The following is a 27,451-nucleotide window of genomic DNA, read 5'->3' as shown; positions in this document are numbered from 1 at the left end:
TAAAGTTTTACAATTAGCCCCTTTTGGATCACCAATGACTAATGTCAATTGATGATTTTCCATTAAAAGTAGTATGTATATCCTACTACTACTATTAATTATTCCTAGAGCACTACCAGACGTACGCAAAACTGTATAGAGTCAAAATGGAAACTGTCCCTGTTCAAGTGAGCTTACAATCTAAACAATGAAGACAGACAACAAACAGGAGACCAGGGTAGGGGTTACAGTTAGAGAGGATGGTTAAACTGTTGTCTAGGGTAACAAGCAGAAGGTAGAAACTCCTGTCACTACAGTGTACCATATTTTAACTGTAGCTGAAATCTTCATAAAATTATTCAGGCAACAAAATATATTTTATATTTCTCTGAATAACTTTAAACCCACTGGAAGGAAAATCTTATTCTATGCATATGTAGGAAATCCTAGAGTAACTCTATTTGATGTTTTCCAACAGTTATTTTTTTTTTCTAAAACAAATTACAATTTTTCATATTGAACTATAAAGCATATTTTTATGATTTGCAACAGAAAATTTTTAGTGAAATATGTCGGCATGAGAACAATGTGTTATACTGTTTGTATTGAACTTCTGTGTTGTATTGAGTTAATGTGCTGTGGTCAAGACATGGGCAATTAAGAGACTTACAAATACTCATCACATTTTCATTGAATTACAATATTTGAACATCTTTTTCTGGGTTTTTTTTTTTTACTCTACCCATATTAATAGAAGGCATCCCAGTTCAGCACTGAGCCTGCATACATCGCAGCTGCAATGCCTCAGTTGGAATAATGCAGTCATATATCTTTTTTCATATATTTATATAATTCAGCTGACATGATCATTTTCCACGTTCTGTTGAAGACAAATAAAATTCATTCCATACTGTCATCCCTTTGTCCTGACCAGAACAACTCGATCGTGTTGAAGAAGGCATGAACCATATCAACCAAGACATGAAGGAGGCCGAGAAAAATTTAAAAGATTTAGGGAAATGCTGTGGCTTTTTCATATGTCCTTGTAACAAGTAGGTACTGGGTGCCGACTGCTCTCTGGTGTCCAGTTTTTGTCATAGTGAATGTCTGAAGTTTTGTCTTTCTTCTTTGTCCCCTTTTTTCATCTGCTTCATTCTGTGGGGATAAAATACTTGTGTTTAATCAGAACAACTGGAACGCATCGAGGAGGGACTGGAACAAATCAATAAGGATATGAAAGAAGCAGAAAAGAATTTGACGGACCTAGGAAAATTCTGTGGTCTTTGTTCATGTCCCTGTAACAAGTAGGTGCTGCCTGCCTGAACCTTTGAGCACCCAAGGCTGATATCTAAGCCTTGTTGCAACTCATCCTTAATATGATATGAGCAGGATGAGCATGTGGCATGCAGAGTTCAGTACTGGTCCCAATGCATTCATTTCATAGTGCAGACAACTAGGTGGAAACTATATACATTAAAATCAGGCATACCGCAGTGCATGCTGCATGGTAATCACCATTCTGGTCAATATTTCAACATTTTGCTTACCATGTTCTGCAACCTACTATTGTGTAGACAACAAAAATCATTTGTTTTGTCCTTCACTATCTAATTCCAGAAAAAAAGTAATTTTAGAATGAGGCTGAAACCAGTAGTCGGTCTATTGGGAAGCATAGTCCAAATAAGTTGGCTTGCCATTATCCAGATAAAACTTTATAAGGACTAGCTTTACATTTTGCTCATTGAATTTCCATTTGACCAGATGTCAAAAGAAATCATCTGATCAGTCATATGCAGTCTGACCATGTCACAGTTTCCAATGTTTCATTAGATTTTTAAGTGATGATGGCTCTTGGTGGTAGTTGCCTTTAAATGAAGTACTTCGTACACTAGCAAGAATGTTGAAATTAATATTTATAGGATCAGTATCACAGAAAGAAAACTGTCCTCCTTATTCTTCAAAACTGATTATTCATTTAGGACTAAAATGTGCCATGTTTTTGCATTAATTTAGAACAGTTGTGAATTGATTAATGTTAATGCATGAGTGAGCTACTAAGGTAAACACCAACCCAAGATAATTTGTTTTAAATATATTGAAAGGATTTGTTTATAACCAGTTATAAAATCTTCTTGTCCTTTTTATCTAATCTAATCGAGCTAATAGATCTAATCTAATAAGAATAATAAAACCAAGGATCAGATAACTTCTTGAGGTAGAAAAGAAACATCAAGTTAGAGAAAATGGTTATTTCCCTTTTAAAAAGCATGGGCTGCTTATACTAATTAATGTCTGTTGAGTGTAGCGGTGATTTAGATGGCAACACCAGTAATTACGAAGCAAAGACAATGCTGGGAAGACTTCTATGGTCTGTGTCCTGATCATGGCTGGACAGATTCAGCTTCAGTAGTTGGAGAACAAGGCCAGTGCCAGGCAGACTCCTATGGTCTGTGCCCTGACCATGCCTGGAGAGATTTGGAAGGGCTGGAGTGGGGCTTTGATGACAGCTTCAGTAGTTGGAGGACAAGACTAGAGTCAGGAAGACTTCTGTGGTCTATGAAAAATGGCAACGACATATAAAGATCAAGTATGCATATGTGGTATCACATCATACCTTATGCTATGAATTTATATTTATTAAAATTTTATATACCGCTGCAGCATATAATAGATCTCAACAGTTAACAATAAGACATATACTAAAATAAATACTTAAAAGAACACCATTAAAAAATAAGACATAACATAACAGTCAGCTTATATACCGCAGGACCGTGAAGTTCTATGCGGTTAACAAAAGATTGTAATAGCATATACAATGGAATAGATTGGAAATTATATAACTTTAAAAAATAAAACTAACAGAATAAATTACTAAAGTATGATGTCTGTAAGTATGGAAATTAATTACTCAGATATTTAAGAAACAAATATGTCTTTAGGTTTCTTCTAAATTTCACATAAGAACTCGAAGACACGATCAGATTTTCCAAATCCTTGCCCCATAATGCTACCTGATATGACAAAAGGTGCTGATGATGTTTTTAAAGTTTGCAACCTGACTAAAAAATAAAGACAATAAAATATGTAACTTGCCGTATTTGCAGGCAACCCTTGAAAGTCACAGTAAAAGATCAATAAATACGATCATTTGGGGGAATATCACATCCAAAAGCTAATTTAAAAAAGAAAATATCTAATCTAATCTATTTCTGCGTCGCTCATACCTAGATAGGCTCAAGGTGACTTATAGGGAGGGGAGAGGAGGGAGAAGGGAGGGGAGGGAGAAGAGAAGAGGAGGGTAGGAGGGGGTAGGGAGAGGGGGGAAGGGGGAAGGAGGGGATACAGGTGATTAAGTATCAAATAAATGATGTCTTCAAGAGCATTTTAAAAGCCTTTAAATTAGATTAGGTGCTAGATTATTTTTAAAAAGCCTTGGATCGAGGCAGACTGGATGGACCATGCATGTCTTTATCTGCCATCATCTACTATGGTACTGTGGTGTTTTTTAATGGGCCAGAAAGAGAGGTGGTATAGTATATGAGCTTTTAGGACTTTGGGTTATGAAGAAGAGGTTTGTGAAGTCTCAAAAGCTTATACCTTTCATCTTAATTATTTTAATGGTACTTCAACCTATAGGGACTCCAGCTTTCTCCAGAGCTAATATGGTTATTGGCAGCCTAATGCAATCAACATTTTAAAACCCAAGTAGTTTCTAGAAGAACTGAGAAAAATTTCAATAAGTATTTTTTTTATTATTATTTCCTGCTATGGAGAATTTACAGACCCCAGTATTCAAAGCAAATGAAAATTTCCCATGAATAATGTTTTCATTTGTTCAAAATAGCCTATCGAATATGTATTATCAATAACATTTTTGGATATAAATGTCCTGCTTTCTTTCAGTATTGCAAAAAAAATCTTGAGATGATGATGTAGTGAAAGTATATCTGAGGTGCTACTTACAGACCATCATTTTAGTAGTATACTAACAGGAAACCACAGGTTCCTTTTACAAAGGAGCCCTTAGCTAGCGGTTTTAGTGCGCGCATGCGCTGGCCGCTACTGCCTCCTTTTAAGCAGGCAGTGATTTTTCAGCTAGCGCTAAAAATGCCCTAACCCCTCCCCTCTTTTACAAAGCCGTGGCAGCAGCTGCTGCGCAGCAAACACTCCGACGCCCATTAAATCCCTAGGGGAGTTGGAGCAATTACCACAGCAGCAGCTGCTACTTCAGCTTTGTAAAATCAGCCCTAAGACACCAATAATTTCTAAAGGCCATTCAACACTTTTTGACATGACACTTAATCCATCTTAGAAATCTCTAACTCCCTCCCCTTTTTTTTTTTTTTTTTTACTAAACCCCGCTAGCGGTTATTAGTGCAGGGAGCTGTACTACTCTATGAGCGTTGGGAACAGTGCGGAGCATTCAGCGCGGCTCCCTGCGTTATCAACTGCTATCATGGTTTAGTAAAAGGGGGGATAATTGAATTATTTTGTCTCGTGTATTTTCTGGCTTGCAGTCCCCCCCCCCTCTTTTAAGGCTTCTATTACTAAACCGTAGTACAGCTTCTTACTGTGGGTCAGTGAGGTAAATGCTCCGACGCTCATTCAATTCCTCTGTGTGTCGCAGCATTTAGGGCTCCTTTTACAAAGCCGTGCTAGGGCCTTAACGCGTGGAATAGCGCGCACTAAATTGCTACACGTGCTAGCCGCTACCATCTCCTTTTGAGCAGGCAGTAGATTTCCGGATAGCACGCGCTATTCTGGTGCGTGCGATAAAACCGCTAGCATGGCTTTGTAAAAGGAGCCTTTAGTTTCATTTTAGTTTATTATCATTTCTAGCCCGCCTTTATCCAAGATGGGTTACAAAATGTAAATACATAATAAAACAAATAAACGTACATACACACACAACAATTAACAAAATTTATCCATAACAATCAAACTTATCCCCAAATGACATACTTTATGGTACAGAGTGTATATCTTCCTATTCACTATTTCAGTTATTACATTGCGTTAAGTACCATATTACATATCATATAATAGATGATTTATCTTGCCGGCCTGCGGTAAGAAGCTCTATCACGGTTTAGTAAAAGCCAGCGTTAAGTTTTCCTAAATTTCCAAAAGAAAGAAGAGCAACAGAAAGTAATAGTACCTTCCATTGTACTATTTAGGAACATTTATTGCATTTCCTTTGGCATCATTGAAGATGAAAGGTTCTGATATTTGCAAAGGCTTCAGATATATGCAACTGTGGGTTCTAGATTTATTTCTTTGCACACTCACCCTCATGTAAAAATAAGCTGACAAAAATGTAGTTTGCAGTGTTTCTTAGTCCTCCAAGAAGTGGGGAAACCAGTTCTATGTATGACATAACCTAGGGGTAGTTAATCTCATGAAACTGGTTTAATGTCATGGACTATGGTGACATTCTTTTACTGCAGACTCAAAAGCATATCACATTCTTTTTTAAATTTAAGAGCATTACACTACTGACCTATACTGGTATCAGAGAACTACAAAATTGTGCCACTCATGTTAACATCTGCATCTGCAGGCATGCCTGGATTTTAATTTTTTTTTTTTTCCCCATGATAACTCAGTCAAAACTGGATCACTACTGGTTTAGCCAAATTAAGCATCTCAAGATATTCTCTTAACATTTGGCATGGTGGACCTCAAGGAAGATGATCCAATTTTACCTGTGTTTAGCTCATTGTGAAGGCTGTTACTGCTGATGAATTGCTGGAATGATGAACCACTGAAGCAGTTGTGTTTGGTGAGAATGCTTCTCTTTTTCATGCCTGTAGCCGGTGCATGAAGAAGGCGCATAGGATTCCTGTTTTAATGCTAAGTCGCTTCTATTCTTTCTTTCTTTTTTTTTTCTTCTGCACTCATTTCACTATCACCTATTGTACTTTCTGTCTCTGACAAGGGTTTGTACATCAGCTCTCAATGTATGGCTACTATTTTCAAGTACCGATATATTATTTTGAAATCTACTAAAATGACCACAGCTATGACTTTATTTAAACAAAAAAACATGGCATCCTGCAAATAGCAGTTGCAAAATGCTGGTGGCAGAGATGTAGTCTATGCCACATGTAAGAAACAGTCACTTTCTACTATTTTAAATCCAAATTTTACATCTGGCTAGGGTGTTGCTGTGATGTGATGTACACACCATACTTGGTGGTTTTGTTTAATGTCTGTCTTACAGTATGTTACGTATTTATGTTTTATGTGAAAATACAAAAGTGTCACTGAAATAAAACTGAGTGTTGTCCAGTTTCCTCTTTAAAGTAACAGAAAAACTTAAACAAATCCTTGGGCACAGTGCTGCTGACTTCCCAGTTGTGATCTCTCTAATTCATAATGAGTCTGAAAAATTATTGCTGTGGTTCAGGTGTATGATATATCGGTATAAGATAATGTCCTCATTTGAATCTCATTTGCCTGATGCAATCCATACCTTGAGGAAAGTGATTTCCTGTTGCTATTTCAGGGTTGTGTCTTTCACTTATACTTTGTTTTTTTTCCGTAGATTTAAATCGAGTGATGCTTACAAAAAAACCTGGGGCAATAATCAAGATGGAGTCGTAGCCAGTCAGCCCGCCCGGGTTGTAGATGAACGTGAGCAGATGGCCATCAGTGGTGGTTTTGTCCGCAAGTGAGTTTCTGCTATTCTCACACACTTGTTATTACGATTTCATTAAAAAAAAAATAATTGACATTCTTTATCAAATTGCAAAAATGTAATGCCTGAGCAATTAAACACAACAGGGTGCATGTTGTCAGAGCTGCAGCCAGGTGATTTTAATTTTATTTCCCAGGCCAGCCAGTCAGTGGTGTGGCTAGGAATGAATGGGTTGTAGGTAGAAAATTGAGATGGGCCCCTTTTTTAACACAATCATTCCCTAGGTAGTGGGAACTGGGGAGGGGGCGGGGCATATTTCCCAAACCTGATTTATGTATTTAATTAGATATATGATATATATATATATATATATATGTAATACAATTAGATATATGATATATATATTTCCAAACCTGATATATGTATTACAATTAGAGAAAAAATACATTTCTCCTACCTTTATTGTATGAACAATCACCTTAGTCCTAGTGCCTCTCTTCTTTTTTTCTCAACTCTCTCTAGGGTCTCCTGTCCTTTTGAAATTTCTTCTCTGTGTCCACCATTCATCTTTCCTGTGCCCCTATCTGTCCTGTCCAGTGACTTTCCTCTGTGTCCCTGTCTTTATCTTCACCCCCTCCCCCTCCCATTTTCAGCATCTATCCTATGTGTCCTTATCTTACTCTGTTCAGCATATGCCTCTGTGTCCCTGCCCCTCCTCTTTGTGTTCATTATTGCTCCTCTGCATCTGTGTTCCTTTGTTCTATCCACTGCTAGCATCTCTTCTGTGTCTTTGCCTCTCCACATGAACAGATTTTCTTCTCTGTCTTCCTTTCCTTCTGCATTACCACCCTTGGCATGCCTCCCTGTTCTGGCATCTCACTCTTCCTCTCTCTGTTGGTCCAACATATATCTCTCTCTTTCCTCGTTTCCTCCTCCAGTCCATCAACTGCTTCTTATTTCCCCCCTCCTCTTTGGTCTAGATCCATGGGCTTTACTACCATTGAATGAGCCCAGCAAAATGCCCAGGGATGCCCAACGGTAGGGTCCACTATTCCTCTCCATCCTCCCTGTGCCTGGGTCTAGCATGTGTCTAGCTCCCATCCCTTACTGGTCTTCCAAATGCTACAGTGTGTCACTGGCAGAGGCAGTGGTGAAAGCTGTCTCTTTCTCTCTGCCCAGTAAAGCTTTTCTCTGTGCTTCCTGCCCACAGGAAGTTGCAACAAAGAGGTATGATACACAGAAGAAAGGCTCTGTTGGAGAGAGTTGAGACCCTGGAGCAAGTTGAGAAATGCAGAAGAGAGACACTAGGACCAAAGCAATAGTCAGACAATAAATGTATTTTTTTCTAATTGTAATATGTCAATTTTTTCAAATTGTAATTTGGGAAATGTATCCCCCAGCCCCCACTACCCTGGGAAAGATGGTGTTAAAGGGCAATATTCTATGCTACCGATCCTAGGGCAAGCATTGGCTCCCCCCCCCCCCAACAGTCTGTTTCAATAGCAGACTATGGACTTTTCCTCCAGGAACTTGTCCAAACCTTTTTTAAATCCATCTATGTTAACCAAGGCTTAACTATCCTCTGTGTAAAAAAAATGTTTCCTCCTATTTTCCTGTAACTTCATTGAGTGTCCTCTAGTCTTTGCAGTTTTAATGGAGTAAAAAAATTGATTCACTTGTACTACTAAGGATTTTATTGTTGTTGTTATGTGCCATCGACTCATGTTCGAGTCCTAGCGACTTCATAATGATATCAAGTTTTCATGGCAGAATACAGAAGTAGATTCCTGGGCCTTTCTTCTGGACAGTATAAATTCGATGTTATCACTGTTGTTGCATCAAACGCGATTCTCCACCTCTAACAATGCCCATCTGCTGCGGCCCAGATGGGTGGTACATCGTTAGTCTAACATCTCTGCTGAAATCTGCTGGTAGTGAAACTACTGATGGCATAGTTTTCCAAGCTGAAGAGCTCTAACCTCTTTAGTCTTTCCTCATACGAGAGGAATTCTATCCCCTTTATCATCTTGGTTGCTCTTCCTTGAACCTTTTCTCATTACACTATATCTTTTTTGAGATAAGGTGACTAGATTTGAATGTAATAATCAAGGTGAGATCGAACCATGGAGCGATACAAAGGCATTATAATAGTCTTATTCGCTATCCCTTATCTAATAATTCCTAGCACCTTGTTTGATTTTTTTGGCTGCTGCGGCACATTGGGTGGAAGGTTTCAGCATATTGTCTATGATGACATCCAGATCTTTTTCTTAGGCACTGACCCCTAAGATGGACCCTAGCGTCCGGTAACTATGATTTGGATTATTCTTCCCAATGTGTATCACTTTACATTTGTCTGTATTAAATTTCATCTGCCATTTGGATGCCGCCTTCCAATTTCCTAAGGTCTGTCTGCAATTTGTCTGTGTGCATGTATTTTAACCACTTTGAACAATTTAGTGTCATCTGCAAATTTAATCACCTCACTTGTCATTTCAATTTCCAGATCATTTATAAATATGTTAAATAGCAACGGTCCTAGTTCAGATCCCTGCAGGGCTCCACTATTTACCCTTCTCCATTGAGAAAAATGGCTATTTAACCCTAACCTTTATTTTCTGTCCAATAACCAAGTCCTAAGCCACAACAAAATATTGCCACCTATCCCACGATTCTTTAATTTTCTCAGGAGCCTCTCCTGAGGAACTTTATCGAAAGCTTTCTGAAAATCTAGATATACTATATTAACTGGCTCTCCTTTATCCACATTTATTCACACCTTCAAAGAAATGCAGCAAATTGGTGAGGCAAGGCTTCCATTGGCTGAACCCATGCTGACTCTGTCCCATTAAACTATATTTGTCTGTGTTCCATAATTTTATTTTCTATAATGGTTTTAACTATTTTCCCAGCATTGAAGTCAACTCAATGGTCTGTAATTTCCTGGATCACCCCTGGATCCCTTTTTAAAAATCAGTATAACATTAGCCACCCTCCAATCTTTCTGTACTATAGACAATTTTGGTGATAGTACAGATCACTAACAGATCAGCAATTTTATGTTTGAGTTCTTTTAATACCCTGGGATGTTTACCATCCAGTCCAGGTGATTTATCACTCTTAAACTTGTTAGTTTGGCTCAGTATATCTTCTAGATTCACTGATATTTCTTGGACTTTACTTGCATTCGCAAGTTAATCTTTTATCTTATTGCTTTGATTTATTTTTTTCCCCTCATATGTCTTATTATCCTCTTGTATTTTCCCTTGATGTCTCTTCTTTTCTTTACGAATTGTATTTCATCCCTCCTTACCTAATGTTTAGTAATGTTAACTTTTAGCATATTAAGCTTATTTATTAATTGTATGGACCGTTTTGTTCCCTAATTTATGTAAATTTTAAGTGTACACCGCTTAGAAACTTGGATTAAGCGGTTAATCAAGTCATCTAATAAACTTGAAACTTGAAACTTGGACTAAACATCAAAACTATCCTCAAATTGTTTAGCAGATAGGCTTTCGGAGTCCTATCAGTTTAAGATTATCCTATCTCACCCTCTAGATCTCTAGCCTTTTATGTTTCCTCTTCTTTATAGTGCACTAGCTGATGCCCCGGCGTTGCACGGGTATTTAATTATAGCAATAACACTGTAAATGGATTCAAATAAAGATACTTTATAGTGGTGAATGAAATTATTTTTTTACAGCTTAATAAAAAGCACAATATTCAAATTATAATCTGAAATATTTGACAAAATGAATACAATACAACTAACGCAAAACGTGATTATAAACAACATTTTTAGTTTCACCTCCAGGAGCAAGAACATATAAATTGTTGGGTGAACCCACCCTTGAGCAAGCAACATAGAGTTGTGGGCCGAGAGACCCCCCAGAACATATCACCCCAGATAGTGAGGGATCTGCATACCAAGTTTCGTTCAAATCGGTCAAGCCGTTTTTGAATTACTGTGAGAATGGCAGCTTTTTACATTTTTTCCATTGACATGAATGGGTGATATCTGATTTTCTGTTTGTAGCTCCGCCCATGTGTGCAGGTGGGCCGCGAGACCCCCAGAACATATCAGCCCAGGTAGTGAGGGATCTGCATACAAAGTTTCGTTCAAATCGGTCAAGCCGTTTTTGAATTACAGTGAGAATGGCAGCTTTTTACATTATTTCCATTGACATGAATGGGTGAAATCTGATTTTCTGTTTGTAGCTCTGCCCACGTGTGCAGGTGGGCCGCGAGACCCCCAGAACATATCACCCCAGGTAGTGAGGGATCTGCATACCAAGTTTCGTTCAAATCGGTCAAGCCGTTTTTGAATTACTGTGAGAATGGCAGCTTTTTACATTTCTTCCATTGACATGAATGGGTGATATCTGATTTTCTGTTTGTAGCTCCGCCCATGTGTGCAGGTCGGCCGCGAGACCCCCAGAACATATCAGCCCAGGTAGTGAGGGATCTGCATACAAAGTTTCGTTCAAATCGGTCAAGCCGTTTTTGAATTACAGTGAGAATGGCAGCTTTTTACATTATTTCCATTGACATGAATGGGTGAAATCTGATTTTCTGTTTTTAGCTCCGCCCACGTGTGCAGGTGGGCCGCGAGACCCCCAGAACATATCAGCCCAGGTAGTGAGGGATCAGCATACCAAGTTTCGGTCAAATCGGTCAAGCCGTTTTTGAATTACTGTGAGAATGGCAGCTTTTAACATTTTTTCCATTGACATGAATGGGTGAAATCTGATTTTCTGTTTTTAGCTCCGCCCACGTGTGCAGGTGGGCCACGAGACCCCCAGAACATATCAGCCCAGGTAGTGAGGGATCAGCATACCAAGTTTCGGTCAAATCGGTCAAGCCGTTTTTGAATTACTGTGAGAATGGCAGCTTTTAACATTTTTTCCATTGACATGAATGGGTGAAATCTGATTTTCTGTTTGTAGCTCCGCCCATGTGTGCAGGTGGGCCACGAGACCCCCAGAACATATCACCCCAGGTAGTGAGGGATCTGCATACCAAGTTTCGTTCAAATCGGTCAAGCCGTTTTTGCGTGATCGCGGCACATACACACACACACACATACATACATACATACATACACACATACATACCTCCGATTTTATATATATAGATTAGTTTTACCAAAACAAAATCCTGGAGCCAAGTCTGGTAAAATACCTGGTCAAACATTTCCAAGAAGGCAATAAAAATCTAAATAAGTTCTACCTGTCTTTTACTTCCATATTTAGATATGCCTTTCCTAGATTCATTGTAGTGCATTATGAAATCTTTAGACTTCTGGCTGCTGAAATGATCTCCCATCTCCACTTATCTCAGTGCTCTTTATAGTTTGTTTATTATTGGCTACATTTTTGTAATTACAGGCAGTCCCCAGGTTAAGAACGAGTTCCGTTTTTTAAACCATTCTTAAGTTGAATTTATATATAACTTAGATCCTGTACAGTACACAGTCTATAAAAACATTAAAGAACATTAAACATTAAAGAAACAGTTCTCAAAATAAAGTACTGTACTTTAAATGGAAAGAAAAGATAGGTTTTCACTTACTTTTGTTCTTCATCCATCCCACTGTTCCCTCTCCACCACCACATCCAACATTTCTCCCTCTCATCTCTCTCTCTTCCCCATGCTTCTGTACCTCATGCCTCTCCCACCACCATGTCCAATATTTCTCTGTCCCTCCCTTTGGCCAACAATTCACCTCTTTCTTCATTTCCCCATATGCACCATCTCTTTCCCTCTCACTCAGACACCCATGACCAACAATTCTCCCTTTCTATTCCCTCCCCAACCTCAGTATCTCTTTCCCTCACTCTCTCCATCTTTCCATCCTATATCTCAGGTTAATGCTCCCTTTCCTCCCTCCCTCCATTCTGTTTCCCAAGTTCATGTTCCCTCTCTTTCTTTCCTTCCATCCATCGCCTATTTAGCAATTTCCCAAAAGAACATGCAGCATTTACAATTGATGCAAAATGCAGCGGTCAAACTGATCTAAATCGAAATATTACTCTAAACAAATCACTCAGGCTAAAAACACATCAGTTCTATATAATATTTTAAAATCAATTAATCATCAATCTAAAAATTTTTCACAGGATATTAAATCTCAGCCAACTGCGCAAGAATTAGCAGATAGTTTCATGGATAAGATTAAAAAAATAAGAAATAGCTTTTCATCTCAACAACAATCTATAATCTCATTAGATCATGAATCTAGTTTATCACTCACCTCAAAATGCTCTCAATTTAAAATTCCCAGTCTTAAGGAACTAGAATTGATCATCAAAACCATTAATCATAAAGGAACATTCAATGAATCAATTTCCCCCATCATTCTCAAGAAATACTTTTCAATATTTGGTCCCTATATACACACTTTAATCAAATGCAGTTTACAACAAAGTAAAGTGCCCTCAGACTGGAAAAAATCTATGATACGACCAGTTATCAAAGATCAAAAAATAGGATCAGAAATAAAAACTAATTACAGACCAATTGCTAATATTCCATTTTTAGCTAAAACAATTGAAAAAATTGTATTTAACCAACTAACAGAATACATCGAAAAAACCAACATCTTGCACCCAAACCAAACAGGTTTTAGACAAAATCATTCTACGGAACACTCACTAATTGGTATGACTACGTCTTTAATTTATCACTTAGATCACCACTCATCTGTAATCTTGATTTCCCTTGATTTATCATCTGCATTCGACACTATTGATCACTGTCTTTTAATAAATAGACTTAAGACAATCGGTTTAACCGACCAAGTTTTGCTCTGGTTTCAATCGTACTTCAATAACCGTTCTTCAACTGTCTCCTTCAACGATTCAACATCAAAAAGCTATTCACTTCCCTATGGAATCCCACAAGGATCAATATTATCGCCTATTCTATTTAATATTTTCTTAGCTCCTCTGATGACATTATGTCAGTCCATAGGATTTACAGTATTCGCGTATGCAGATGATATACAATTATTACACCCAATTAATACCAAAAATCCAAATGAAATAGTAATAATTAATGACAAACTGGATCAAATCCAATATTGGCTTGAAAATAATAAATTATCTTTAAACATCCAGAAAACTAACACTATGTTCTTTCCATGGAAAGAAGACGAAACACTTTCCTCTCCTATATCTATAAAGGGTATTCCTTTGCAAATGGCCAAAAACATTAGGATCCTAGGAGTAATATTTGACAACAAATTATCTTTTCATGACCATATAAGCCAAGTGGTCAAGTCAACCTTTTACAGACTCCGTCAGATTCGATCTATATCAAAATTTTTATGTACTCAATCTCTGAATATCCTACTTCATTCTCTTGTAATTTCTAAACTCGACTATTGTAATTCCCTATTTATTGGTTTGCCACAAAAAGAAATTAGACGATTACAGATAATACAGAACGCCTCCATTAAAATTATATATAATGCTAAAAAATTTGACCATGTGTCACCTTTACTCAAGAAAGCACATTGGCTTCCGGTCGTACACCGTATCATTTACAAACAATGCCTACTTACACATAAAACTTTAGAATCTAAAACTCCTGCCTTTATCTATAGAGTATTAATACCGTATACTTCTTCTAGATCTCTCAGATCACAGGATCAACATCTCTTAGCTATCCCCTCATTGAAAGTCATCAATACAAGACGTACCACAATCTTCTCTATAACAGCCCCTCAGTCCTGGAATAACCTCCCACTCTACCTAAGACTAGAAAAAAATTTAGGAAAATTTAAAGCTCTTCTTAAAAGCTTCTTATTTATAGATGCATTTAATGATTAAGTCTACTACTGACTAAATCTCTCTGCTTTGTCAAGCTAATTCTTTGAATTTATTGTTTACCCATCCTAATGTATTTTCCTTGAATTTTTAAACATAATAACTGTATGTAACCCCCGAATTAAATAATTTTCCTTATGTTTTAGTATTGTCAGTTAAATCCCATTTAAGGTTTAATTTTTCTTTTTTGTATTTGTATTTATTGTAAATGATATATTAATCAATTTGTACATCGCCTAGAAATGTGAATAGGCGATAAATCAAGACATTTAATAAACTTGGAAACTTGGATCTTTGGGCTGAGGAAGTTTGACCACGTGACACCCTACTACCGGCAGCTGCATTGGCTGCCAATGGAGGCGCGCGTAAAGTTTAAATTTGCCTGCTTCTGCTTCAAAGCACTACACGGACTTGCCCCTAAATATATAACTGACCTTTTCGTCTTCTCAGCCAACAGACACAAGAGAAGCTCACATTCCAACTTTGTTTCCCCCCCAGTGAGAGGTTGTAAATTGAAAAAACACCATGAACATCTTCTCTCGCACCAAGCAGCATCATGGGGTAAAGACCTAGAACAATTGCTTTCGCCCACTACTTATGAGGAATTTAGGAAACGTCTGAAAACACACCTGTTCCTAAAGTATCTAGACAACTGATCCTCTCTTCTCTCTCCCCTCTATAGCGATTAACTTGTTCTATTGATCACTCTCTCCTCAAAAATGGATTTCCTGTCCTATTAACCCTCTTTCTTCCTCCCCTCTTAAAGTCAATCAATTTGTACCTTTGCTTAATCTTTGTAAACCGCATAGAACTTCACAGTATTGCGGTATATAAGCTGTTATTATTATTATTATTATTGTGTCCAAAGTTTGTGTTCCCTCCATTCCTTCTATGTCCCAACATAACCCTGCTTCTTCCTTCCTGTGCTAATGCACCCCTCTTCCTCCCTTCCTGTCCCAATGTGCCCCTCTTCATCCCTTCTGTGTCCCAACATGCCCTTCATCATCCTTCCATCCCTCTGTGCTGTGTCCCATATACATGCTTCTGATCGGCTCACTCCTCCCAGCCACACTTCTCTTTGCAAAGCCTTGGCCACAGTACCCACATGCGGCCCGTGGGTGACCTGGAAGTCTTCCCTCTCACTTCAGAGGGAAGGCTTCTGGGTCAGCCACAGGCCACATGCAGAAGCCACTGCTCGCAGCTTTGTGAAAAAAAGTGCGGCTGGGAGGAAGGAGCCAGCCAGAGGAGGTAAACACCTGCAGGAGGGATGGAGGCAACGAATTTGGGATGCAGAACAGAGGGAAAGACAATGAGGAGCACGTTGGCACATAAAAAGGAGGAAGAGAGGATGCGTTGGCACAAGAAAGAATAGGTAGGACCCCGGTTCATAAGTACGAGTCCGACCTAAGTCATATGTTCTTAACCTGGGGAGTGCATAGTTGTTCACAGTTGTCCTCCTGTTATTCACCCTTTATGAGGTATATAACATACAAGTAGGAAAGACTTAGGGAAGCTTGAAGAATGGTTTGGAATTTGGCAGCTAAGATTTAATGCTAAAAAGGGAAGGGTTGTGCATTTGGGCTACAAAACCCAGAGGGAATAGTACAGTTTAGGGGTGAAGAGGAGCAAGACAAAAGAAGAGCGAGATTTGGATGTGATCGTATGCGATGATATTGAAGTGGCCAAAGAGGTAGAAAAGGTAAAGGCTAGAAGGATGCATTGGTGCATACAAAAAGGAATGGCCAGTAGGAAAAAGGAGACTGGTGAGACCTCATGTAGAATATTATGTACAATTCTGGAGACTACACTTTTAAAAAGATGTAAATAGAATGGAGTTGGTCCAGAGGGAGGCTACTAGCATTACCAATGGCCTATGTCATGAAGAGTATGGAGATAGACTTAAAGAATGTCCTCTTTGGCTGGGTTGATTATACTTATTCCCAGTTTATATCGAGTTATGGGATTATCTAGAAAACTAGAGCTTTCATTTTTCCCAGTCTGAAACTCAGCTTGTATGTAGAGTGTAGACACTAAGCTCAAAGCATTTTACCGTTATTGATCCTAGAGTAACAAATGATGCCCGAGAAAATGAAATGGATGAAAATCTTGAACAAGTCAGCAGTATCATTGGAAATCTGCGTCACATGGCTGTTGATATGGGCAATGAGATTGACACACAAAACCGCCAGATTGACAGGATCCAGCTTATGGTAAGAGCTATGGGGAAAAATATATGTGTCAGTAGTACAAAAGGCTACCTTAGAAGCCCTTCACTAATGTCTGTACTAGTTAATGAACTGTGGAGATCACATTCTGCCCTGCACTAGTGAACTTGGTATAAAGTTGTGAGCAATTTTCATACATATATGCAAGTATTGAAATAGGCTAAAATGGAATGCCTTTTTATGATATATAATTATTTGCTTTGAAATTTATATTGCATCTTAAATTGCTGTCCTAGAAAATTTACAATCTAACTGCCAAGTCTGGGCACTAGCATTAAATACAGTGGTTCACCAGACCCCTTCAAGTCATTGGACCATATTCAGGTCTTGGGCAATATTCAGCCAGGGCTAGAGTTACCATATGGCTCAAGAAAAAGGAGGACTGATTGAGACAGTGAAAGCATTGGAAGTAAAACCCGGATGTCTCAAGCCATCCTCCTTTTTCTAGAGCCATAAGGTAACCCTAGCCAGGGCCTTCATATGACAGTTATGTGAGCCCTGGTTGAATATTGACCAGGATCCATATAAAATTCAAGAGGGTCCTTAGCCCCTCCGATCCATCTCCCACTCCCCAAAACATCATGTCCTTCCAATCCCCCTCCCGCCTGGCAAGGATTAACCCCCAGGGCCTAAGATCCCTTGTGGTCCAGCAGGGGCTATGGGAACAGGAGTGAATGCCACTCACTCCAGGCCTTAGCAGCTGCCCTGACAGATGTCTGTGATGACCTATTGTGGCAGCCTCACTGTACTCAGTAGTAAAGCGAAGCTGCTGTGAGATTTCATGGCAGCCATTTTGCTGATGAAGTTGCTACAGGCAGGAGCAAGCAGAGTTCGCTCTTGCCCCCATCATCTCCACTGGACCACCATCAGGGATCTTAGGTAGGCTGGTGGGGTATAACCTTGTGAAGGGGGGGATCAGAAGAGGGGGCTATTCCAGAAAGAAGGGAGGGAGTGGAGGAGCAGTCTAATGGTTAGTGTAGGGGACTGTGAACTTGGGAGATTGGGTTCAATTCCCACTGCAGCTTCTTGTGACCCTAGGCAAGTCACTTAACCCTCCATTGCCCCTGGTGAAAAAAAAAAGATTTTGAGCCCACTAGAGACAGAGAAAGTACCTGCATATAATGTGTGTACAGCGATGCGTATGGCTAGTAGCGCTATAGAAATGATTCATAGTAGTAATAGGAGATGGGCAGATTCAAGTCTTCTCTGCTGCTACCTGGAGGCTAACCAGGCACTGGCCAAAATTCAGACCAGTGTCTGGTTAACCCCACTACATAAAATAAGGGCAATTTTGTTCTGTCATAAATTTATACAGTTAGCCAGTTAATGAACGAATATCGCTGCTAACTGATTAAATTGTTGGTCTGCCCTTATGCCTCCCCAGGCCTGCCCCTAACCTCGCTGGTTAGGGGGTGGCCAGTTAGCAAACCTTTCAGCAGCACTGTCCAATGACATGCCACTGAATATCCCTGCTTAACTCTGGACAAATGTTTCAAATGAGAAGAAGCTTCTCCTGGCCGTTTAAATTGCTTTGAATATCTACCCCTACAGTGGCTTCCTGAAACAATAGGAGACTGTGGGGCTTATTTTCAAAGCAATTAGACATACAAAGTTCCATAGGTTACCATGGGGGTCATTTTCAAGAAAAAAGAAAAACATCCAAAAGATGACATAAACTGGCACTTGGACATTGTAATCGCCAAAATGTCCAAGTGCTGATTTTCGATACTGATTTTGGGGGGGGGATGTCTTGCAGGTCATTTTCCCTCCAGTATGTCTAAATCAGGGCTGTCAAAATCTGGTCCTCGAGATCTACTGGCAGGCCAGGTTTTCTGGATATCCACGATGAACATGCATGAGAGAGATTTGCATATCAAGAAGGCAGTACAGGCAAATCTCTCATGCATATTCATGGTGGATATCCTGAAAACCTGGCCTGCCAGTAGATCTCGAGGACCGGCCTTGGGCAGCCCTGTTCTAAATCTTAAGGGGGCATGTTAGAGGTGTGTTTTGGGCAGGATTAGGGTGGCCTTATGACTTGGATGTCTTACAGCGATAATCAAACCTTTACAAATTTTTCCAGGGTGTCATTTAGACGTTCGGAGCTAGACCTGTTTTAAAAATGAATAAGGTCAAAAAGGTACCCAAACTGACCAGATAACCACTAGATTTATGAAGGCCTGACTCCCCCCCCCCCACACACACACACACTGACCCAGTGGTCACTGACCCCCCTCACAACCCCCAAAGATTTGAAAGAAACAGTACATACCAGCCTCTATAATAACTGTAGATATTATGGGAAATCCTAGTAGAGCAGTAAGCAGGTGTCTGGCATAGCCTGGTGGTTGGTGTAGTGAATCATAGAAAGGAGGACCCAGGCCAATATTCCACCCTACCCACTACATATATGTTAGAAAGTGTGAGCCCACCAAAACCCACTCAAAACCTACTGTACTGCCATAGAAGTGACACCTGCAGTTATAAGGGCTATTGGGATGGTAGACAGGTTGGTATAGTAGGTTTCGGGGGAGTTTTGGAGAGCTCACCATATACTATAAAGGGGTTCTGGTGAAATGTGTACCTGGCACCCATTATGTGAAGTTCACAGCAGTGCCTCCTAAGGTGCCTTATTGCTCTGCTGGCATATGTACGTGGCCAGACCATTAAAATGTTGGTCCCTTCTACATCCAAATTGACTTGTTTTGGATGGCCAATAAAGATAGACGTTCTAAGGGCGAGAACATCTAGACAAGTCATTTTCAAAAAAAGAAGATAGACCTGACTTTCGGATGTCCTTGAAAAAATGTCCAAAGTTGGACTTAAATGTCTTATCATACATGCCCCTTCATGTAACTTTGTAAGTCTAAGTGCTCTGAAAATACCGTATTCCTCTTTGTGTCTATGGGGAAAATGCTTGTTAACTAGGGACTGAAGGATGACATTTTTTCAGATGCAGATAATGGGGCTGGCATGATCAGAATTCATTCTTGCCTTCTCCCCTCTTCCCCTCTTCCCCCCTCCCCCAACAACCCAAGATCCCAACATAAGTGCCACAGAAGTGGAAAAGTCAGTGACACCTGAAATATATATAAAAGGGATTAGGGATAGGAGGTGGGCATGAGAGAGGGCTTGCTTTTTAAAAAGGCACTAGGATGGGGATAGGATCTGAGGAGATTCAAAATTTTAAAAAGTGATTGGAGGTGATGCGTGGATTTGTGAGGATTCATTATTATTACAAGGCATCAAGCAGGGGTGGGATGGAAATGGAGTTATATGGTAATATAATTGTGATGCCTTTAAAAAGATAGCAGACCACACATGGGGCACACTATCTTGGTATTGTTGTAATTGAAAGTGTGAGATACTAATGGCTTCAGCAACTGTTGGATTCACTAATCTGCTGTGCTAAGATATGGTTTGTAAATTCCACAAGACAACAGTGCAGATTTTATTCCAGGTTGGTAAATAAGGGCCTAAGACAATTAAAAATGAAGAGACTTGCCCAGTCAGGAGAAGCAGGATTTGAACCTGATTTATAACTTGCTATTCTAAACACTAAACTCAACAGTGCCTTAATGAGTTTTTGTAAAAGGAAGAAATAAGTCAAAAAGTTTCAGTTACAGATGTGTATTTATTTGAAATGACATGGGAAATTTTTCCCATGTTATTAGCAAGTTACTTACCTGTTGCAGATGTTCTCCGTGGTCAGCAGGACACAAATCCTCACAAAATTGGTGATACAAATCCAAAATGGGTGATCACCAACAAAGTCTAATGTGGGATCACAACTCTAGGCTAGGTTTTAGGAACTTTTCAGTAGGCTAACTATACTGTGTTCTAGCAAAAATCTTCAAACAATGATAAAAACTTGTCCACACTAATTACATTCAGATTCAACGGACCCGACATGGGCCATGTTTCGGCAAACAAGCCTTCATCAAGGGTCCAAAAAGGAAGTATTGATGAAATATGCAAATGCAGAACTATTTATTCAAATCTTGAAGTGATGATGTAAAGTAAAAAGTCAAAGGCACAACGTTAATGCACAGTTAAACTGTCAGGCATCCATCTACTTCTCTCCGCTCCTCCCATGGTATGGCATCTGTCTTCTTCCGTTCCATCTCTCCCTCCCTCCCAGCAGATTTTAGCATCTCTCTCTCTCCTCCTTTCCTCCTCTCAGATCTGATATCTGTCTCCTTCCTCCTTTCCTCCTCCCTGGTCTGGTATCTGTCTCTTCCCCTTCCCCCCTGCTCTGGAATCTCTCTCTCTTCTCTCCCTTCCTCCTGTTCTTCCCTGGTCTTCCTTCTCAATTTATTTTCTGCCTCTGTCTAAATTCTTTCTTACAATTCAGTCCTCAATTTCCCTTTTTCATTGTGTCTTCCTAAAGCTTGAAATCTCTTTCCCTCACCCCTTCCAGTATCTAACTCTATTCTCTTTCCCCAATCCAGCATGTGCCCTTTTATCTTTCTCCTCCCCACTTCCTTCCAGCATTTGCTCCTCTCTCTCATCCCCTTCCATTCAATGTCTGTCCCACCCTCTCTCCCATACTTCCATTCAGCGTCTGCTCCTCCTCTCCACCATACTTCCATTCAGCATCTGTCCCTCTCTCTCACCTCCCCACACTTCCATTCAACATCTGTCCCCCTCTCTCTACTCCTTCCATCTACTGTCTTTCCTCTCTGCCCTTTCCATCCAGTGTCTGCCCTCTCTCTCTCTCTCTCTCTTCCATATGGCATCTTCCCTCTTTCTATGATCCATCAATAAACTGTCTGTTCTGTGCCCCTTCTTTCCTTTGTACATGATTCATTTCAACTTCACTCCCTATCTATTCTCCTTTCCCTCTGGTCTGGCATCTGTCTCTTTCCTTTCCCTTCATAGTCTGGTATCTTCATTCTTTCCTTTCCCTCCTATGGTTTTGGCATCTCTCTTTCTTCTCCTCTCCCTTCCCTGGTCTTCCTTCTCCCTCCTTCTCTCTCTCTCCCCAATAGGGTGCAGCAGCATTTTTCCTCCCCCCTAAAGCAGCACAGCCTTCATAACTCGCTGCTCTTGCTGTCTTCGGGCCTTCCTCACTGCCAGAAACAGGAAGTAGGTGGAACTTGGCAGAGAGGGAGGCCCAATGCCAGCTAGAGCAGCCAGTTGTGACTGTTGCCACTGCTGGAAGCTGTCGCTACGGGAGTGAATGGGCTGCTCCTAACATGACCGCCTGCAAGCCCCGGAGCTCAAGGAGCCGCCCATAGTAAGGAGCCCCCTTTGGGCCCATCTCTTTTCCCCTCACAAATTATTTTCTTCCTCCTGGGCCCCCGACTGCCTTTTGAGGTGAAATCAGCTTCCCTCTCTTCCACTCCCTCGCTGCCCTCTCGCCCACCTCCCGTAAGCGAACTGAACCCAGGCCAAGGGGCTCTAACACTGCATGTGCCGGCTTTCTTTCTCCTCCAAAACAGGAAGTTATGTCATGAGGGGGAGGGAAGAGAAGGGAAGTAGCTCGCAGCCTGGTTTCAGTTCATTTATGGACAGTGGGTGAGAGGGCAGTGAGGGAGTGGAAGGGAAGGAAGCTGACCTCACTTCACCAGGCAGTCGGGGGGGCCCCCTGCAACCAAGGGGCCCAGGGCAACTGCCCTTTTTGCTTCCACCTAACGCTGGCCCTGGGGCCCCCCTGATGTTTTTGGGCCTGAGGTACGTGCCTACCGAGTCTACCCTTTAATTTGGCCCTATCTGGGCCTCAGTGCCTAAGTTTCAGGTGCCATCCATAGAATCGAGATCTCTGTATAAGGAATTAGCACACCTCACTGGAAATGCCAAGTTATAGAATTTCCCACAAAATTCAAATCCTGCTTTGGTCTATGCCAGCAGTTGGCTCTTCATCTGACACCACTTCCTAAGTGCAGGTCCAGGAAGTCATGTCACAAGAAGAGCCAGTACTGGCACGAGCAGCAGGTTGGGTTTGCTGCTCACGCCACGAACATTAAAGAGGTGCGAGGGAAGGGGAGCATGTAGTAGTGGGGCGGGGAAGGAGCAGGGGGCAGAGAGTGAGGACAGGTGCCAGTATACCACCAAAACAGTGCCCGTGGTGTACCATTCCTCCCTTACTGATGCTGCTTATCCTAGGAATAAACCATGAATTTCCTCAAGCCATCTCAATAATGTACTTTGACAACAACACAGACTGAGTCTCTCATGTTTTTTTTTTTCGACAGGTAAGATGACATCAGATGTGATCATTTACACTGTCCTCTTGTTCTTTATTACAGGCCGAGGCGAACACAACCAGGATTGAACAAGCCAATATCGAAGCAAACAAGATGCTGAGCAGTGGTTAGATACAATGAAGCACACTCCTTTCTTAATGCTGCTGGCGGTAATTCACAAATTTATCCTTGGGAGCCTGCAGCCAGTGAGGTGTTCAGAATATGCACAATGAATATGCATGAGATGTGTTTGTATATGCTGGAGACTTTACATATGCAAAGGCACAGAATCTCATGAATAGCCTGAAACACGAATGGCTGCCGGGTCCCAAGGATGGATTTGGGGACCACTTCCGGGAGGACAACATCTTTATGCTTTCATCATGGTATTTACCTAATAGGTTTGCACATGTGCACATATCTACTCCCATTGTAAATGTCAGCCAATGTAGTCTGTCTGCTTTCCAATGAAAATACTTGTAATTATTTCTTTTTTTTTTTCCAGATAATCTTTCTTTCCAAAGGTTGTACATAATGCTGATTTGATGGCCATAGCTCATTGACATGTTAGTTTTATTGTTCAGTTTGTTCACTGATCACAAAGTAGGAATGCTCTTCAATGTGCTGTTTTGCCTTTAAAACATTACAGTATTGGTCTCGTGAAACTCTGACATTCCACTGAGCTACTGCCGTGCACCTTTCAGTGGGTGTTGCCATGTTTAAGCCCTGCAGACTTGTCGTCCTCAATTCATCCTCGCCACTCTGTTACGATTTCATGGTTAGCAACATGGAACTATATAACTGTTATAAATAAGCATTGCACTAAAAGTGATGTGGTTTATGCATTTATGCATGAGAATAGACGCTTAAAGTCCTACATTAAATAAAAGACCTTTTCATGGCAGTAGCACATCAGAAAATACACAGAAAGCATGCTCAGTATTCAGATGCTGTTGGACTGTGTTATACCAGCAGGTTTGCAGTAATGCCACTTTTTTTCTGTCAATATATTATATAGAGTTATCTTTAACCATAATCATCCTTTTGTTTGTTTAAAGTTTAAAATAATAAAAAGAGGGACATAGCACACGCTGATAAACCATTTCTACAAAATGTGCATGATGTGCTTTCATCTTGAGTATCTCAATACAAACTGGGATATTTTTCTGGCTTTTGATTCAAGTGCTTTGCCTGATATTTTTGAAAAAGTGATATTTTTTTACATTGTTTATCTGGTAATTTGCTGGGTTATTTTTGTTGCTTGAATTATGACAGAGAATTTTAGAGCACAAAATAGCTTTTTTTGGGTTGTATTTTTAACTTTTTAATCTTAGCAGCTTAAAAGGAAGCAAAAAGGTCCATCAAACCCAGCATCCTGTCTTGGACGGTGGCTACTTAAACTTACAAGGTCTTGTCCAGGATCCAAGGGAGTAGATCTGGTCCCTGTTGCTCACACTCAGAGATAAGTGGTGGGTTTTCTCAAGTATGCATGGCTACTAATGGTTTAGGATTTTCCTTCACAAAATTGTCTAAACTCTTTGTAAACTTACCAATACTAACTGCCTTCACCATCTCTACCAGCAAATTACACAGCTTAATTGTGATAAAAATACGTTCTCTGATTTGTTTTAAATATGCCAACTTTTGAATCTGAATTTTTAGTACTTTCCTAAAAATAAGCTGAAGTTGTGTTGTGTTCAAGTACTGTAGTCACTTCCCTGCACAAAAAGAATTTAAAATCTAAGATGCACCTGAGGCAATAGTTAGTGATGTGATCTGGCCAAGATCATATGGAATGTTATTGGGAAACGTAGGTTTTGAACATTGGCTTCCCTGGTTTTTAATACACTGCATTAACCATTAGACTACTCCCTTTTGTTAGGTCCCCTAGTGTTAGTAGTATTGAAAAAGTAAAGAGCTATTCATTAGTTACCCATTTCATCTGACTCATAATTTTAGACCCCTATCAAATCTCTTCTAATCAGTTCAGCCTTTCCTCATTGGGATTTGGTCCATTTATTATATATCTTTGTTTCCAACTGGGCAACCAAACCTACACACAGTATTCTTATATGGAAGGTTGACCCCCCTAGCAGTAGAACTGTGAGACTTCTGTTAGGGGTTAACAACCACCATTTTGGAGTCATAGCCAGACCAGGTAGGAGCAAAGGGGGACTGCTCCTGCCCAAGCTATTAGCCCACCACGGATGTCATTCCTGGGTAGGTCCTGGGGCTTCTCTTGGAGGTTGGGGGAGGGTTGGTTAGGGATCAGGTCATGGATTTTAATTTGGGAGGGAGTTTTGATAGATGTCACAAAACCAAGAAGGGTGGAGTGAGTAGCAATATGAAGTAATTGAAAAAGAATGAAAAAAACAAACCCTCAGATAAATGCAAATCACCCCCAGGAGCCAATGCATCTGATCCTTTATCCTGCACAGACCCCACAATGGTATTTCTAGATATACGAGTATCCCCAGTTAGATAATTTCAAAACATCTTAAGGTACATTTTAAACAATTCACAAAGGTGACAGTGAACAACATTGAGGGAAGTTTAATAACCTTAAATTGCAAGTCCTAGCAAGATTCATCAAAGCTTCCAGTTTTCTATATCTTAACGGAGAGACCTTAATAGTTGCAACTACAACTTGATCATCACCTGACTCAAATTGAGTTAAGCATTTTTTCCTGTTCATTTACTTCTCAATGGTCTATAAAGTAAAATTACATAATTTGGGGATAGTTTCCTTGAGAAGAGACTCTGTCCTGAAGACTATATCCCAAATCTCCAGCAGTGGCCTCTTCAGCAGGCTATTTCAGAAAGGACCCTGACCTTGCCAAGAAGCTGGTAGGGACACAGGTAAAGGAGCATTCAGATATCCCCAAACTCCCAAGAAAACTATTCTCCCCAAGGGAAATTACCACACTAACCACTACCCCACACCCTCTAGAAATGGAAGATACATTCTGACACTCAAGCCAAAAGGTTAGGTGGGTTGTAGAGTTCATTCTTCTGAGCTCCAAATCACTTCACTTCAGACTCCTTACAATGTGTTTGATTGCCTCTTGTTACAATTATAGGCAAATGTTGAATCACAATATGCCTATCTAATGGGCCCACAGATGACTTATATAAAGATTTAGCTTTGATTCTTCTCTTCCCCATATCCAAAGATAATTCCCTTTGGCCATATCTCTGTAGCCACATTCCCACTGGTAGCACTTATATAGTTAGTAAGTTGCTCATCGATCGATGACCCAGAGACTCAACATCAGCATTCTTTCCCCAAAAAGCACTTATTAGGGATATGTCCTTCTGTGACACTCTGCACACTTCTTCTTCTGCTCTTACACTCCAAACACTTCAAACAAGCAAGGTTTTCTCACCTGTGTGGCATGAACCTGTCATGACTTATAGTTGGTAAAGGTCACTCACTGATGATGCCAGAAACACAATATTCAGCATTCATTCTCATACCAGTGAGTTTCAGGGATACATTCTTCTGTGACTGAGTCCACACTCCTCTTCCTGCCTTGAGTACTTTTCAAATGCCATTGTTGCATTGGTCACCTTCAATTCTCAGGTACCACAGCTAAATTTAATGACAAGAGTACAGATGACTAGTAATAGGTCTGTAATTTTATTTTTCAAACACTCAGGTTGTACATCTTGAACATTTACATCAGGCACTAAAAGCATCTAGTTAAGATTTTAGACAAAACACGCAAAATCTCCTCAAAAATATTTTAAGCAATTGTATAACTCAAAGTAACCTAAACTTATGAAAATTTACAAAACAAAGGTTCCTAACTCTCTGTTTTCAGACATTTCCATTTCATACTAGAAACACTAACATTTTTCAGTCACCACTGAAATTTCCAGCTTCCATCAGCTGATATTCCACCAAATATATCTTCTTATTTTGATCCTCTAACTTTACAATGGTCTCAGAAGAGAGGTTTTCCATGTCTCAGAGCCACAGCTTTGAAGACAAGCTTCTGCGTGAGTTACAGACTTCTAGATACCAATCAAAACAACAGAGTCCTCTATATCCTCTTCAAATCTAACACCCTCTGCTGCTGTCTCCAACCAGATGGGAGCTGTAATCTCAGGGAGAGGTACCACTTTAAGACTATCCACTGAAGAATCAGCAGGAATATCCTGGACAGTAGCACATGCAATCAACTCAGGCATGGAGACTCCTGTAGTTGGTGAAAGTGGAGGTGTTCACAAAAGTGGAGGTGTTCACAAAACTGGAGACAAAGAAGCTCCAGAGTAGAGAATGGCACGGTGACAGAATTAATCACCATTCTTGTCCCCATGGATAACTGTTGGAAACCATCCCCATATCATTCTTTAAGCAGAGAGTGAAGAATCAGTGTATGAATGGGCACAACCACTAATCTTCAAGCCTTGCATTGAAGAATGCTGGTGTAGAAGAACTGAGGTTGAGATAGACACTAAAGAATGACATGGGATGGCTTTCCATGGTTATCCGTGGGGATGGGAATGATGATGAATTCTGTCACTGTGTCATTCTCTTCTCCAGAGTTCTGGGCAAATACTGTAGGAGAACTTAAAGGT

At 40.2% G+C, this 27,451-nt stretch overlaps 1 protein-coding gene and 1 long non-coding RNA gene across 2 annotated transcripts in view; one reads left to right on the top strand and one right to left on the bottom strand.

Moving 5' to 3' along the window:
- The window catches only part of LOC117357657 (synaptosomal-associated protein 25), a 98,526-nt gene extending 75,236 nt beyond the window's left edge, over nucleotides 1-23,290 (top strand). The window contains exons 5-8 of the mRNA XM_033938540.1: nucleotides 1,166-1,283; nucleotides 6,530-6,655; nucleotides 16,520-16,664; nucleotides 22,931-23,290. Of these exons, the coding sequence (XP_033794431.1) occupies nucleotides 1,166-1,283; nucleotides 6,530-6,655; nucleotides 16,520-16,664; nucleotides 22,931-22,999 (458 nt within the window). The 3' untranslated portion in view covers nucleotides 23,000-23,290. The remainder of the gene's footprint in view (nucleotides 1-1,165; nucleotides 1,284-6,529; nucleotides 6,656-16,519; nucleotides 16,665-22,930) is intronic.
- Nucleotides 674-26,433, bottom strand: LOC117357658. Its single transcript, XR_004538847.1, has 2 exons — nucleotides 26,254-26,433; nucleotides 674-1,134 (listed from the first exon to the last, which is right to left on the bottom strand). It is a non-coding gene; the product is annotated as an uncharacterized LOC117357658 (long non-coding RNA).
- Nucleotides 26,434-27,451: the final 1,018 nt, after the last annotated feature.

This window comes from Geotrypetes seraphini, chromosome 3 (assembly GCF_902459505.1).
Source record: "Geotrypetes seraphini chromosome 3, aGeoSer1.1, whole genome shotgun sequence".
Taxonomy (NCBI): Eukaryota; Metazoa; Chordata; class Amphibia; order Gymnophiona; family Dermophiidae; genus Geotrypetes; species Geotrypetes seraphini.
The sequence above is the reverse complement of the archived record's forward strand: the minus strand, read 5'-3'. Positions and strand labels throughout refer to the sequence as shown.